Here is a 16,404-nt window from a genome sequence, read left to right as displayed (position 1 = left end):
TTTTTGTTGATTCGTTGAACACCTGTCCATACAGCTTATCGTTACTACCGACTTCCCCCGTGCATAAAATCGCAGCAGTTCGTTTCAGTCTCGCTCTCAACGGCTTATCGCGACAGAGGCTCCCCATGCGGGATTTTTGCAACTCTGGCCGTCGCTTCGTCGAGCCAGCTCATTTTTATGCTGACTGTATCGATGGCAGCATGAAATATTGAGCATGATGTGACGCATTCACATATGTAAAATATAAACGCAGCACACATAAGTCCTTGCTATTGCAGGGCTGGTAACATGCAGTAATCGAGTACAGTCTCTCGAAATATGAAGACTTACTCGGAGATGGATGCCGAGACACTCAGTGACGAGGACACGACGCGTTGGGGACAGTTTCGTGTTGTTCCGAGGAGAGTGAAACTAATACAGCCGATTTGGGTCTGTCGGCACTGGCGGAGCACATCCCCTCCCTTTATACCGACATGAAACTGCCCTGAGGAATTTCATAACTTTTTGTGCTCTTTAACATGACTGAGAAACTTTAACTGCTTGCATGCATCAAATTTTGTGAAACAATTGGGACGAAGAAACCCAAAAACTGCCGCAGTAAGTATTTGGTGACTGTGCTATAGGAAAAGCACAAACGGCGTTCGCTCTGCTGAAACGTGAGCGTTGCGGCTCTGGAGCAGAGTTAAGTTGCTGATGATGCAGGACGCTGCTTTGCCGTTGAGAATCCTTCGACCTGCGAACGCCTACGAAGCCTTTCCAGTGTCCGGAGTACTGTACGCAGCGACTGTCAACAACCGCCTGCGCAGCATCGTAACCTTTGTGGCGCTTGTTGGCAATTTGCGAGCGCCGGCGGTTCGTCGTCGTGATTTGAATGCGAGCATTTTATGAACCCCCATGAAGGTGACCCCCGCGACGATAAACCGCCGGCGCTCGCAGACGGAAGGTTGGGATGCTGCACGGGTGGTCGAAATAACGCTGCGTATTATAGGCCGAGGGCTGGAACGGCTTCGCAGGCGTTAGAAGGGCAAATGATTCGCGACGACAAAGCAGCGTCTTGTATCTTCAGTAAGCTAACGGTGCTCAAGAGTCCCTCGCGCACACTTCAGCTGAACGAGCGCGGTCGGCCAGATCGAGGTGGAGTCGGCTCTTGCTTCGCGATTGCTACGCCATTGCTCTTCCTACACTAATGACGTGCGCACTGACATTCGAAACAGCTCTTTCGAGACTGCATGCGAGTGAAGTAGACGAGTTTATAGCGCCATAGAGTGTCGTGACTAGAATAGTACTCACCTCGGTAGCGTCGTAAGCAACGGCGATGTTCGTTGACACCCGCGTTGAGAACGGCGAAATACACACAAAAATACAGCGCGCGCAGAACGAAATCCAGATACTTGAAAACAATAAACATACGCTGGAAGAGATAAAAATTGATTATTATAGATAAAAAACGAAATATTGATATGACGTCAACGCCGAGGTAAGGCGATGTAAAGGAAGAGCAGGCATGGGCCGCAACGTCGTACCAACTATTAGGCGAGAGCGCGCTAAAGCAATTGGCAAAACTGCAATATTCTATAGGCAGCTAAGAACGCTTTTGTGATCGCGGGTCTATAGCAGCTGGCTCAAGAAAATTTCATGACCGAAAGTTTCTATATCCTAAGCGACATAAGACACCGTTGAGACGGCTAAAGAAAATTGAATGGTTGCGAGTTTATGCGGAGGGCAAGTCATCTGCTTCTCGCGCAGGGGTTGCGGTGACGTCAAACGACACCGAGTTCTGGTTGGCTTTGATTGGTTGGAGAGTTTGTAGACCTCATGTAGATACGCCTTGAAGTCTGCCCACTATTTTTTTTTTCACTCAGCCAATAAGAGTTTGGTGTTCTGACATTTTCGTAACTCCTGTACATGAAGAATACGAACTTGATTTGGAAACATACTTTTTTTTCTATACATTGAAAGGTCGGATATCTATTCGCGGATAGAAGCCCGCGGGGGGCGCTTTTGTTTTCCTCACTCTAGGTAGTGCACGTGCTACCCACGCGGTAATGTTTCAATTTTCATAGTGTGTAGGAGCTTGGCATCGCACATGCTTGCACCAGCAGAAGTTGAAGTATCCTCACTGGAGGTTGTGAAAGAATTCCACCAGGCGGCGATACCCAAACTTCTCGCCGGCAATAGCCTTGGTGACGTAGGACACCCCTGAGTCGGCTAAAAAAAATTCAATGGCCGCGAGTTTATAGATTTAGATGCATACACATCTCTATAGCTACATATGCATATTGTTCTATAGCCGGCTATAGGAATTTGAATGCTCGAAAATCTATAGCTTTGAAGACGACATATTATTCAGTAGATAACTATAGCGTATTTTATAGCTTTTAGGGCTGACCATAAAGGGTCACACACGGTGATAGCTCACCATAGGATTTTCCATAAGCGTTTACAGACTATTTTCGTATGCATCACAAACGTCAAGTATACATATTGCCGCGCGCAGGGTCACGGACTTCTAGAAGGTTCTCGTCTATTCTTGCTCCGGACATAACTTCTATCATTTATTCCTGCTTTTGTTGTTCTAGAAAGTGCGTGTTCATTCTCGCCAAGAGCGCGCGGCGCTCGAGCCTTCTAAGCCGAATCTTCGAGGTAGTAACTCACTCTCGATAAGAGGCCGCCCTCGACCTTCTCGAGTCAGTCTCGCTCTCGCTCTCTGTTACGCCGCCGAATCTCCGCCTGATTTTCTGCTGTCTCGACGCTCTTTCTTTACTTATTTTGCTTGGCACAAGTTCGCCCATTAAACCTTTATTTTTCAGTTCAATGTTCGTCTTCTCGTCACCTTCATTCCTGACATTTCTGGTGGAGGTGCGGGGTATCAGAGCTCAACATCGACCCATCCCTCCCAGCCCCACAACGACGACAACTCGGTGACCTTCTCGCCGAGTTCAGTGAGTGCTTCTCCATGTCGTCAAAGGTGCGCCAAACGAAGGTTGCGAAACATCAAATAAGTACTGATGACGACGCACGTCCCGTGCATCGACCGCCGTACAGGGTCTCCATGAACGAAAGGGAAGCGATCCAGAAGCAAGTCCAGGAAATGCTTGATGACGACATTGTCCATCCCTCAAACAGTCCATAGGCTTCTCCAGTAATCCTGGTGAAGAAGAAAGACGGAACCCTGAGGTTCTGCGTGGACTATCGCCGACTGAACGCAGTAACAAAAAAGGACGTCTATCCGCTGCCCCGCATCGACGACACCACGGACCAGCTGCGCCACGCCCGATACTTTTCGTCGATGGACTTGAAGAGCGGGTACTGGCAGATTGAGGTCGACGAAGGAGATCGTGAGAAGACGGCCTTCGTCACGCCGGACGGACTGTATGAATTTAAACTAATGCCGTTCGGGCTGTGTACAGCGCCGGCAACCTTCCAGCGCGTTATGGACACCCTCCTTTCCGGCTTGAAATGGCAAAGCTGTCTCGTCTACCTCGACGACGTTGTGGTGGTCGCAGGTGAAATCGACGAGCACCTGAGACGACTGCGAGCCGTGCTACGGGCCTTCAAGGCTGCTGGGCTGAAACTCAAGCCTTCCAAGTGTCGGTTCGCCTATATGAGCTGAAATTTTTGGGCAACGTGGTGAGTGCTCAGGGTGTAAGCCCTGATGCTGCAAAGACGTTTGCTTTCGCTGAATCCCCGAAGCCATCTGACAAGAAGGCCGTTCGAAGAATCCTTGGGCTGTGCGCCAACTACAGATGTTTCGTTGCACAAATTTCTGCACCGCTGACGGATCTGACGAAAGACGACGTGCAGTTCCAGTGGGTAAAGGAGCAAGAAAAATTGCGGAGGCTTAGCTCGGCTATGCCAGGATATATGTAGCGTGAGCTTATGCACACAAAATGAGAGGCGCTATCAAGCGGCTCCGGTGCAGCGTCAGACTTGGCTACTGCCCAACGGAGGCGCACAGCTGGGCACACGGCGGCGCCAGTGTGTCTGCCGCGGCTATGACGCCACTCCTCTGGAATGCGCAGACCGGCGAGGCGCGCGCGGCGGCGGCGGAGCGCGCGGCGGCGGCGGCTCCGGCAAGCCAGCTGTGCGCCGTGTGACGTCACTGCTCCTCGCGCATGCGCAGCACGGCTCTTTGGGGAGCCAGGCGAAACTGTTCAACCTCGGCCAGTGCAGCTCACGCTACAAAAGCGTTCGACGCACTCAAACGAAGGCTCCAGTCGCCCCCTATCGGGCATTTTGATCAGTCGGCGGGGATTGAAATCCACACGGACGCCAGCAATGCCGGTCTCGGTGCGGTACTCGATCAGCGACAAGAAGAGACAGAGAGAGTAATCGCTGACGCCAGCCGGGCGCTAAGGCAGAACAAAATTATTCAACGACCGACAAAGAATGTCTTGCTGTCGTCTTGGCGACAACCAAGTTCTGTCCGTACCTGTACGGGATCCCGTTCCGCGTGGTCACAGACCACCACGCCATCTGCTGGCTCGCCAACCTAAGGATCCACCAGGGCGCCTCGCCCTGTGGCATAAGTCCGGCCGCAAGCATAATGACAATGACTGTTTGTCTAGGGCTCCAGTCGAACCTCCCAATGCCGGCGCCGACGACGATGACGACGAATGTTTCCTAGGTGCCGCAGACACCAACGACATGGCAGGACCTCAACGAGACGATCCTGAGCTGCGCGCCCTGAATCCTAATTGAGCATCTAGAAGGACGAGGAAGTACGGTTTCTCCTGTCTTTCACGAGCCCTGCCGACCTTCGCTATTCGGCGAGGTGTACTTTATAAGAAGAATTTCGGAACCAGTAATTCGCCGTTGCTTCTGGTAGTCTCTACCAGCCTTCGAGAAGAGATTTTTCAAGCCTGCCACGACGACCCGGCTTCAGGACACCTCGGTTACAGCCGGACACTAGCCCGAATACATTAAAACTACTACATGCCCAAGCTTCCGAAGACCGTCCATCTCTACACACGATCGTGCCGCGAGTACTAGCGACGGAAGAAACCGCCGTCAAAGCCAGCAGGTCTCCTTAAGCCGATTACCTTTCTAACCAAGCCCTTCCAGGAAATCGGAATGGATTTGCCGGGTCTTTTTCCACCGTCGAACTGCATACCATCCGCAGACCAACGGGTTGACGGAGCAGCTCAACAAAACAATCGCCGACATGGTACGTTAACCTGGAGCACAAGACCTGGGACGAAGTGCTGCCTTACGTCACGTTTGCCTACAACACAGCAGTGCAAGAGACCACAGGAGTGACGCCCTTCCAGCTGGCGTATGGCCGGACGGTGACGACTACACACTAAAAATTTCAACACCCATGTTCGTGTTAAAAGGGTGTTTTTCCGAGCTCACACCCTTCCTACACCATTTTTACATGATTTTTGAATATTCAAGGGTGTACGGAAAGGCCTACACCCTTCCTACATCCTTTTTACACCCTACGGCTACCGAAATCGTGTTAAGAGGGTGTTGCGGTGGTACACCCATGATTTCCGAATCGTCGAACTCGGAAACCGCCGAATTGCAGACATAAGCGCCGACAGCAGAAGTCAAGAAGCAGCCTGCTCAATTTAGAGGATTTCGTGAAGTTCAAGTAAGCACAATGGGCAGCTGACATCCAAGCCAAGCCAACGCTCAAGTTGTTTTCAAGCCAGATGAATGCCGGCGTTGTGTACAAGCTCCTTGGTTGTTTACGCGCAAGCGACCACGAAAATATCATCGGTTACTCACGCACTTCTGCTCAGAATGGTGAGACCACATCGGTTCTATTATGATACCATCCGTCTCATCCTGAGATGTACTAAAGGAAGGCTAGACGTGCGAGACGGTTCGGGCTCACAGCTTTACTGTGAGCCTGTACCGTAAAGGTCGGTTCCGACACTTGCGTTTGAGTGTGTTTGTCTGCGTTGCGTTTAGAACCGAAAACGAGTCACCGGCACATCTGTGCTTCGTATGAAGCGTGGATTCCAATTCAAAGAATCATCTTGGCACGCGATATAAGCAGCAGGGATGTCCTGGTTTCTCGCAGCCGCAACGCGGTCAAACGCAACTGTTTGAACCAGGCTTTACGTGGTTGTCCTGGGCTTGTTCCTCGCGCTTTATTCTTTCGATTTTAAGTATTCATTTTCAACTCGCTCGCTTTTACCAGTACTAGTAGATACTCAGGCTGCACGAGGGTTCGTGCAGTGCGACCATCTAGCGATGCTATGAGCTTGTGGAGGACGTAAAATTTTCGTTCCGTCAATTCGACAGCCTTTTCGGTAGCCTATAGCCAGCTGTGACCTTCAAAGACCGATCATAAGAAGCTTCAGAACTACCGGCGACGTCCGAGCAGTCGCCAGTGAAAAGCCACTCGTAAGGGTGGTCTTTTCTAGACCCCAATCATGATGCCCGGCTCCACGATCGAACTTCCACAGCAGAGCATTGAAAGCGCCGCCACCAACGTCACAAACCCAGTATCGACAGACCACATCACCCCTGGACAACACTGCATGCCGAACGACTCAACTCACGATGCTCATGACACCGCGTCCAAGTTCTGGACGTCCGAGTCGGTAGCGAACTCGTCTGAGACCGGGGTCGAAATTATGGATGAAAGCAACACCAACAACGAAGAGTGGAACAAGGCACGATCACGTAAGCGATCACACAAAACACTGTCCGACTCTGCTTCGAGTTCGGGAACAGTTCGCAAACAGCCGAACGTCAGTGAAGGACTCACAGTAATCTTTGCCGCTACGAAGCCTGACCAAAAGCTAGCAACTTTAAGCAGCTTGAGGCTTTCCAACGCCCTAGAGAAGCTCTGTCCAGAGTGCATCCTTCAGATCCGCCCCAACGAGCGCCTCAACGTCGTCGCCGTTGATGTGCGCAACGGACAAACAACAAGGACGCTGCTGAAATGCCCTGAACTTTGTGGTGTCTCTGTCAGGGCCTACCAATCCCTCGAGGGCCCCACATCGATTGGTGTCATAAAAAATGTCGATGCTGAACTGTCAGATCCTGAAATTCTAGAAAACCTGCGATCGGATGGCCGCATAGCCAGAGTACGTCGTCTTGGGGCGACAGGTGTCGTAAAGCTGACATTCAACAGTTCACCATTGCCAAGCTTCGTGCTGCTAGGACGAGTACGACACCAAGTGACGGATTTCAAACCCCGTCCAATCCAGTGTCGCAACTGTGGTGGTTTTGGGCACTTTGCAGTCTCATGCACACGTTCTTCCGCATGCTCTCGTTGTGCAGAGCCGCATCCTATAACTAACACCACGAGCAACACCAAATGTAAATCCACGGTGATCAAGTGCGTCAACTGTGGAGAAGCACATGAAGCTACATCTCCAGCGTGTTCAAAATGGAGAGAAGAGCAAAATGTCGTCACGTACGCCAAGAGAAATGCCGTTGACTACCGCTCTGCCAGAATTATTGTAAAGCAGGCGTCGGGAGTCATACCAGAGCCCATTCTCAATGTGGTGGCCAACAGCACCTCCAAGAAAAGTGGAGAAGCCCCAGTGCAGGACAGGCAACCCCCAGCCCTTGACGATAAGGGTTTAAGCTATGCCGCAGCACTCAAGACCGATCCTCAAAAAAATATCGAAAGACCACCTAACAACAACTCTGCAACAACGTCTAATAAGCCAAAACCCGGTGTCACCATTCCGACGGGCACTGAAAAGTCGACATGCAACGGAGCATCTATCAAAAAATCTGAACACTCAACGGGAGTCACCAATATTGAACCAACATCAACGGCTGACTCTTCAAAAAGATTACCCCGAGATGCTCCGGAAAAACCTACGGCAAATTGGATAAAATTATTCAGAATAGCAGCAGAAATGGCGTGCGCTTATCTTGATGGCATTGATGCCTCGTGGGCACACATTCTATGCGGTTTCATTCAGGCAGCGTTCCCACTGCTGAATATAGCATAATGCTGCATCCCAACATCCACCCAAAGAGACGCACCCGAAATATTGCATGTCCAACAGTGCTTCAATGGAATACTAACGGCATACAACAACGCCTCTCAGATCTACGCCTACATTTAAAGACCAACCGATACGACGTCCTAGCCCTTCAAGAAACTCGTATAAAATACGGCAAATTCAGACTTTCTCCATACGTCGTTTATCAGGGCCTACTGCCAGTTACTGAAAACACGAAGAACGAAGTGCCGAAAGCCACGATACTTGTCCGAAGAGAACTGGATCAGCGTCAAATAGATTTGACAGACTTATGTGACGATGCTGCTGAGTTCACCGGTGTAACGATACGTAAAGGGGACTGTGACACCACCATAGTTTCTGCGTACGTCCGTCCGGGAACCAAATGGGACCCTACGATTATGATGAAGATTATGCCGCGCTGCTCAGAAAACGTACTATTTTTGGGAGACTTTAACGCCCATAATCACACCTGGGGAGATAAGCACACAACGACGCGCGGATCTGCTCTTGAGTCCACAGTGGACACGCTAGGGCTTGTTCCACTGAATGATGGAACCGCAACATTTGTCAGACCGGGGGTCTCCAACAGTGTCCTTGACCTCAGCTTCGCTACACCACAACTCAGCGCGCGATGGCAACCTCAACATGACAGCTGGGGTAGTGATCATATCCCGATCATTATCTCCTCCCCAAGCTCTACAAGCGCTACACATAGGACCTGCAGAGTCGTCAATTGGGACCAATATCGCTCGCACCTCCAAGACCTTCTGTCTGAAGGAAACGTCGACCTTACAACGGCTATTTCCCAAGCCCTATATGACGCCACGAGGCTGGTCCAGGTCCCGGTCTCCCGCCCGAATCCTGACCTCCTCTACCTCAAGCTGAGGGCCCGCCGACGGCAAGCCCAAAATCGTTCGCTACGTACAAGAAGAATGGAGGACATCCAGCGCTATAGAAGAATCGACGCAGCTTTCCGCCGCCATACTAACCGACTTCAGCGAAAACAGTGGCGACAAAAATGTGAATCTCTTGGTGCTCCCGGTGGCGCAAGACAGGCTTGGAGGATGGCACGTGCTCTCGCATCGGAGGTAGTTCCTCGGCTTCAGATCTCAGCGTTTGCTATATCGCAAAATATTACATTAGCACGAACTGCCGAGCTTTTGGCCGATCAATTCTCCCGTCCAATCTCTCCCCCTTCAGGCTTTCAAATTAGCTCATCAGTGACCCCCCTTTATCAACTGCCCAACATAGACTCCGACTTCATGCTTAAAGAACTGCAGCACGCACTTAGAAGATCCACCCGTCGTAGAAGCACTCCAGGGCCGGACGGGATAACGTACCAGGCTTTAAACAACATAGACCCCGTCATGCTGCCTAAACTACTGGAGGAGCTAAACTCAGTCTGGAGCACGGCGGCACTGCCGGATGCCTGGCTCAACTCCGAAGTCATACCAATCCACAAACCAGGCAAACCGGTAGAAGATTTGTCATCATACCGACCAATTTCACTCACCTCCTGCCTTGGAAAAGTTCTCGAACGCATGATACTTAGAAGACTAGACTGGGCACTAGAAACAGTTGGCGCGATCCCTGAACAACTCTCTGGTTTCCGCCGTCGACGTTGCACGGCAGATGCTATTGGGGATCTGGTCTCAGCGTTGGAGGAAGTCAAACAAGCTAATCACGGTTACGCCGTCATTTTCCTTGATATTACCAAAGCATTTGATGCGATTCCTCACGCTACTGTCATTAACCAGCTTCAAGTCCTTGGCGTCACGGGACGTACTTTGGCATTTATCAAGGCCTTCCTCACTGGCCGGACTATGAAAGTTCGCATCGGAAACAATCGCAGCACAATCAGACACATAACTCAAGGAGTTCCTCAAGGAAGCGTACTAAGCCCGCTTCTCTTTAACGTTGCAATGGCCGCTCTTCCCCGAACTCTCGCCCGTGATGACCGAGCTCCAAGAATTCAAATATACGCGGACGATGTGGCCCTTTGGGCCACGTCACCAACAGCCATGCATGCTAAAATGCAACGTCGTTTACAGCTGACTCTTGACGGTATTTCAAAGGAAATTACTCGACTGGGTTTAACTATCTCGCCATCTAAAACCGCGGTACTTGCTCACCATCCACGAGGCTTTAAGGCCAGCTCTTTCACGTACTCTGTAAATGGCACTCCCATAACACGGATGCGCAACCACATGTACCTAGGACTGGTTATTGATGACTGCCTTTCCTGGCGTCCAGCCGTGAAACAAACAATATCTCGGTGCGATCTGCACCTCAACGTACTTCGCAGGATCCGAGGACAAACCTGGGGAACCTCGCAATCTATGACTCTACAAATGTATAGGGGACTGATACAATCCAGGTTGCTCTATGCGCTCCCACTTGTACTCGTACGGGACGCTCAGCTCACGAAGATGGAGATCATTCAAAGGAAAGCCCTCAGAATCTGCCTCGGTCTTCCCCCGTCTGCGCCGAACGTCCCTACTTTGGTCGAAGCTAGACAAAACACAATAGTCAATCTAGCGTTCCGTCAGGCACAACGACATCTCGCCCGGCAGACCCTCACAAGGTCTACTTCCAACCTCTTACAACGCTTCGATAGACGTCCCAATTCCCGCCTAGGAAAAGTCTACGCAGAGTTTAAGGAGTCGGTCGGTACATTGGATGAAGACCCTCCTCCACCACCCCCTCATACAACTGTGTTTCTGAATATATCAGAAGAAATTCCCCAACTACGCAGCAAAAAGTTGGTCTCGGATGTGGTTTCCCGTAATCTTGCGGAAGAACACGTCGACAGCTTTTTCGACGGTTGGATAAAAGTTTTCACCGATGGCTCAGTCTGTCATCAAAAGAAATCCTCAACTGCTGCTGTAGTTATCCCTGAACTCTCCATTATCAAGTCCGGTCGCCTCGACTTCCACACATCATCCACCATCGCAGAATTAAAAGCACTAGAACTTGCTCTCGATACCCTCCACGACTTTCAGAGCCCAGAAAAGGCGGCTTTGCTTACAGATTCCAGAGTGGCACTTCAAATCCTCACCAATCTGGAAGACGCACCTCCGATTGCCCGCATCATCGCTTTCAAAGTCGAATCCTTAGAAAAGAAAGGCTGGACTATAGCATTCCAGTGGTTGCCATCTCACTGTGGGATCGACGGCAACGAAAGGGCCGACCGAATCGCAGCTGAGGCACATGAACTGACCAACAGCACTCTCCACGTGCCGAAGATCAACGAGGCCAGGCTTCTCATCGCACGTGAGACGCAAAAAAGACACCCGGACGTGGGCGTAGCTGGAGGAACCCCACCATCACCGGTCCCCACCAAACTCGGCCGCCCAGAAGCAGCCCTTCTTCACCGACTCAGAACACGTTCAGCTTTTACGGCTTCTTGGCTTTACCGCATCAAGCGCGTGGACAGCCCACACTGCCAGACATGCCAAATTCCCGAGGATATAGAACATCTCCTTTGCGACTGCCCAATCTTAGACGCTCAGCGTTCTAGACTCCACCTTGAACTTCGTCAAATAGGCGCAGCAAGGCAGAACCTTTCGCACCTGCTTTTCCCGCCAGGTCCCAGGCGCATCGCTACGAAAACATTCGCGCTGCTTCTGACATTCCTGGAAGACACCGGCTTGGCTGACCATCTTTAATGCTTGGTGTTCCTTCCAGTTTCCAGTACGGCGGGCCCGGCTTGGCGCAAGGTCTGTGACTGTGACGGGTAACATGACCTTCTGCCATTGAGGTGGGAGACCTGACAGTGCTGGACTAGACACCACTTAATATCTTTTGATCAGTGTGTGTCTTGTTTGAACCTTCCTTCCCTTTCTTCCTTCTCTCTCTCTCTCTTTCCCTTTTCCTTTGTTGCTCAGACCGGGACTGGCAGGCCCCCATTAGAAGGAGTGGCCACACTGTTCCGGTCTTCCTTCCCCCTCCCCTTTCTTGGTTTTAAAATAAATTTCAACGCTTACACACACACACACTATGAGCTTGTGCTCGAGCCTTGGCTTTAATGCATCTTAGTGGGGAAGGCAATCATCGGGGATATATGACACACGATGATGCCAAGTCTGTTCACGGCGGACTCTCGTGCTGTTCTGATTGGAGGAGAAGGGGCGTGTAAAAAATTGGCAAATGGAACATGGTTAGCGACAGCGCAAATATATGTTGGAAAAAGTTCAGAACGTTAAAGTGCAGCAGCCTGAAACTTTGGAGTTAAGCAATTAGAGAATCATTTGAAGACATCTTTAGAGGTTCAGCCTTCTCTCCCCCCACACCAATATCGAAGGCTGCTAGGATATTGGTTCAGGCTAAGCCCTCTGTCTTTCAGTCAGCGAACTCGAGCCGTTCCACCTGACCTTGTTATTTCATAACAGATATGTTAGAAAATGGAATGCAGATTTTCTTTACACGGCCAAAACATAAAGTGTTGCCAAATAATACCTGCCATATTCATATTCTACATTTACAGACCGGGGCTGCCCCGCCTGTGGAGGGTGAAGATGCGAGCAGCCTCGAAGCCCACCAACAGTGCTGTGTGCTGAGAGCGAAAGCTGGTGCCTGACGAAGGCCAGATTGATCTTCGAAAGGATGCGACTGCCTGCAAATGGCTACATGTGTTGATATTGATGGGCATATAGACTGCAAAGAATGCTTATCCCTACCTGATGGATGCTAGGAGGGTATGCATTCCATATTTTTTTACTGATCTCTACAACAATTGCTAAATTGCGCTTCCCCGCTCCGTGATTGCAGCTGCCGGACGACCATCTTGGGACACGGAAAATTAACCTTTTCGAGCGTTGCAGAGGCTGGCCGGCAGCGTGCTGCAGACATGTTTTTTGCTCGTTTGTCGTCATTGGGAGCGTTAAAGTGGCCCTGCAATAACTTTTGGACTGGTTTTTAATTTGGATCGAACCTGAGCGCACTGAACGTAGTAATTTAAAGAAACTTTTCTCCAATTTCGCTTTATTTTAAAAGTTATAGGCAAATTAGACTTACAAAAACAAGCAAAAAATAACATCCTTCATGACGTCGTAGGTCCTGGTTTGAGTGGCCGTGAAGTAGTGAGCTCATCGAGCGCTCACGGCTGCCGCACTCAGTGTCGACGGCTCGAGAGGGTGCCACTAAAGCACGTGTTGACTAGGCTGTATGAAGTGGGCGGCCAGGGCAGCTCGCATTGCATTTGCCGCGCGATTAAAGACTAATTCGGCATAACACTTCATTGGCCACAAACGACGGTAAACACGGGGTAAAGATCAGTTCAGAACGGGAGCCACTTCGCGCTGCCATACCGCCAAAGGGTCAAATCGCCAGCCAAGCCCGCGCCGAAAGCCTTGGGAACGCTCGGAACCGGTCGGATCCTCGAGCCAGTATACGACCGCAGCGCCACCGCGTACATCCGGGACCTTTCTAAGCCCATTGTTCGTCGGAGCCTCATCCCACTACGCCTTTCTAGTACAGTAAAACCTCGTTATAACAAAACGGGATATAACAAAGCAATCATAATTCCCCTTGCTTGCTAATAGTGGGAAGAAATGGACATTGGCTATAACAAACTAATGGTTATAACGAAATAATTACGACCGCTCCTTCAACTTTGTTATAACGAGATTTTACTGTATGCGCCGTTTTTTTCACCGCTTGGTGGCGGGTTTGTCGACGGGTCTTTTCTTGTTTCCGTACTTTATAAACTGCATTTGTTTCTTTTCTGATCTAAAATACTGAACAAAAACTACTTTCATACATAATTGAAACGGTTCGCGGCACTCATATTTTGTATCGACTAAAAAAAAAAGCTTTTAGCGGCTCTGACCAGTAGTAAGCCCAGGACCAAAGACGTCACATATTCCGCGCTTTCGGCAACGCGGGTCGCCCTCGTAGGTGGAGGAGGTTTCCGCGTCGTCCGGTTAAAATATGACTCACTGATATTTAGTTATTCTCTCCGTGCCCGCTGGCTTACCCGAACCCAAAGAGACGTGGAAACCGCAAAAGAGGTAGACGCTTAAGTATGATTGCAGCTCCCCTTTAAGTCCACACTCCTTTACCCCTACTCTGACGCTCCGAGTTTCATACTCCAGGCGCATGGCGTACAGGAGCGCGACACACCGAATCTATTGACAAGCCGCACAAGCTCCTTCCCACCGCATGGTTATGACGAACCTGGCATCCCGTGGATACGGGTAGTAGAAGCCAAAATTATTTCGGTGGTAAATTAATTAAAGCCAGTGTAGAGCGGCAGGGTACAAAGTAAAAGAGACGGCGACGTTATGAAGTTTCTACGAACGTTTAAGTATTTCTTAGAGGTTTGGAGACTCGCTTCGAGCACGTGCGGGGAAAGGCACCTTGGCTGATCTATTTATTGACCGTGCAAGCTGTTTATATTTGAATTAAAGACAACATTCTTGAACTTGTTTGTCGACGCACGAAACCCTCACACTTGCCAGATATTTCGTGGTTCCATATTGCAGCGAGACGGAATGCGATGGAAGCTGTTGATGTGCTATGCCGATACCGGAACACTGTCGTTCAATAGATAGCACGTCAATTCGTTTCAGGCGAGACATGAACATGATGTTTCGGCTTTCCATTCGAAGTATCTTGATTCTCTGGGCAAAGCATCCTAGAAAGGGCAGCGCTCCGACTGTCTTCTCATCTCAACAACTTTTCTGTCGCTGTGCTGTCGGTAACCTTCCGTTCAATAGATGAATTCGTTTTCAGGCGAGATGCACGAACAAACCTTTCCCGCAATGCTAACTGATGCTTCGGCTTTCCAATCTAGGTATCTTTATTCGCTGCAGCTGGACTAAGCAGTTTAAAAAGGGCAGCCGTCCCACTGTCTTCTCGGCCGGCAACTTTTCTGTCGCCGAGCTATCAGCACGCTCGTTCGATAGATCACTTTGTTCTCAGGCAAGGCACATGAACAAACCTTTTCCGGAATGCTAATTGCTGTCTTGGCTTTCAAATCAAATTGTTTTTACCTGCTGGATTAACCACTAATGACTGAAAAGGAGCAGCTGTCCGGCTACGCCTTTTGTTTCAACAATCTCAACAATGGCACAGCCATCTTGTTTGTGGACGTGACATCACGGAGTGCAAAGAAGTCACTTGTGCTCCAAGAAATGCTCGGAGCACGAAGAGCACGCTCGAGTGTCAGTCTCCGGCGGCGCTCCCCTCTGTTTAGTGAAAGGAGCGCCAAACGCTCGCAATGTGTAAGCTATAAGAATTTCCTTTGAAATCGCATAAAATTTTTTGCAACAGCGCGGCACCGCAAGAAAAAGCCACAACTTGTCGAACGTCGAGTCTCGCCGGTCTTGCGGCGTGATCAAAGCTTCCTGGGCCTGCCAAACTGCTGCGTCTCTGTGCCTTTTCACGCTTGGATACTTATCAAGAATCGATGCCATGGCAGAGCTTTGAAGGTATCTCGCACATAGGCGTCTTCTCTATCACCCAGCTGTTCCAGCGAGTTGCTATCAATAGGAAACGAAATCGGTGGTTGCTATTATGGATTAACCATGGCTATGTTCCAAATCTATTTAAATGGATCACATGACAGCACAAATAGAGCAATGCTGTGGAAGAAGGTAGGTTTTCGAAGGCAAAAGTATGAAGCGGCGATATCTGAAGTTTTTCAAACGTGGCCCGTCCATATGGTTGTGTGCAATCTGTCGTCGTCGCCATAGCTTCCTACCCCTCCTTTGTCGCCACTGGATCATGCCCGCTTCTGGACTGCAAGTGCCGCAAGTTACAAATACAGTCGTAAGAGTAAAGTAAAATGCTGCTCCAGAGGCACATGCATCTTCATGCTCTTTGCACTCACGAAACAAATCCACACGGCGTTAATTCTTGATCGGTATTCAAGCGTGCGAAGACAAAGATGCAGCACTTTGGCATGCCAAGGAAGCTTTGATCATGCCGCCAGAACGGTAAGACTTGCGTTAGACGAGTTGCCCCTTTTTCTTGCGGTGCTGAGCTTTCGTAAAAATTTCCACGTGTTCTGAAACGCAATTCTCACCGTTCGGGGTTTTAACAAACTTCTTCGGTAAATGACAACGAACGAGCAGAAAACATGTCTTCAGCTTACTGCCGCCCAGCCTCCGCAACGGTCCAAAACGTTGACTGATAATCTTTGTCCCAAGGTGGCCATCCGGTGGCCGCACCTGAGCTGCAACGACCAAGCGGAGACACGCGATCCAGCAAATTGTCGTGGAGATCAATGGTATTGCTTGCACGGAGTACTATTAGTCTTCAGAGCAAACACAAGTGTCGCTGCGGTCGCCACATCTTGATTGGGTCAGGTGTACCGTGACGTCTGGTGACAGACTCCGCTTCGCGTTCTGGCATCTGGTTGGCTTCCCTGCGCCCGTTTCCTCACGATCGGAGGTTTGTGATCATGCTGACCTACTGTTCAGCGCTGCAATGCAATTTCCAAAAAGAAGCTGGTATC

The 16,404-nt window shown here is 50.1% G+C and overlaps 1 protein-coding gene across 1 annotated transcript; it reads left to right on the top strand.

Moving 5' to 3' along the window:
• Nucleotides 1–6,317: 6,317 nt before the first annotated feature.
• Nucleotides 6,318–8,340, top strand: LOC115316768. The gene has a single exon (XM_029976253.4). The coding sequence runs from the start codon at nucleotides 6,387–6,389 to the stop codon at nucleotides 7,926–7,928; it is 1,542 nt and encodes a 513-aa protein (XP_029832113.2). The 5' UTR covers nucleotides 6,318–6,386; the 3' UTR covers nucleotides 7,929–8,340.
• Nucleotides 8,341–16,404: the final 8,064 nt, after the last annotated feature.

The sequence above is a fragment of the Ixodes scapularis genome, unplaced genomic scaffold, assembly GCF_016920785.2.
Source record: "Ixodes scapularis isolate PalLabHiFi unplaced genomic scaffold, ASM1692078v2 PGA_scaffold0__279_contigs__length_252992795, whole genome shotgun sequence".
In the NCBI taxonomy this organism is placed as follows: Eukaryota; Metazoa; Arthropoda; class Arachnida; order Ixodida; family Ixodidae; genus Ixodes; species Ixodes scapularis.
This window is presented reverse-complemented; position numbering and strand designations above follow the sequence as displayed.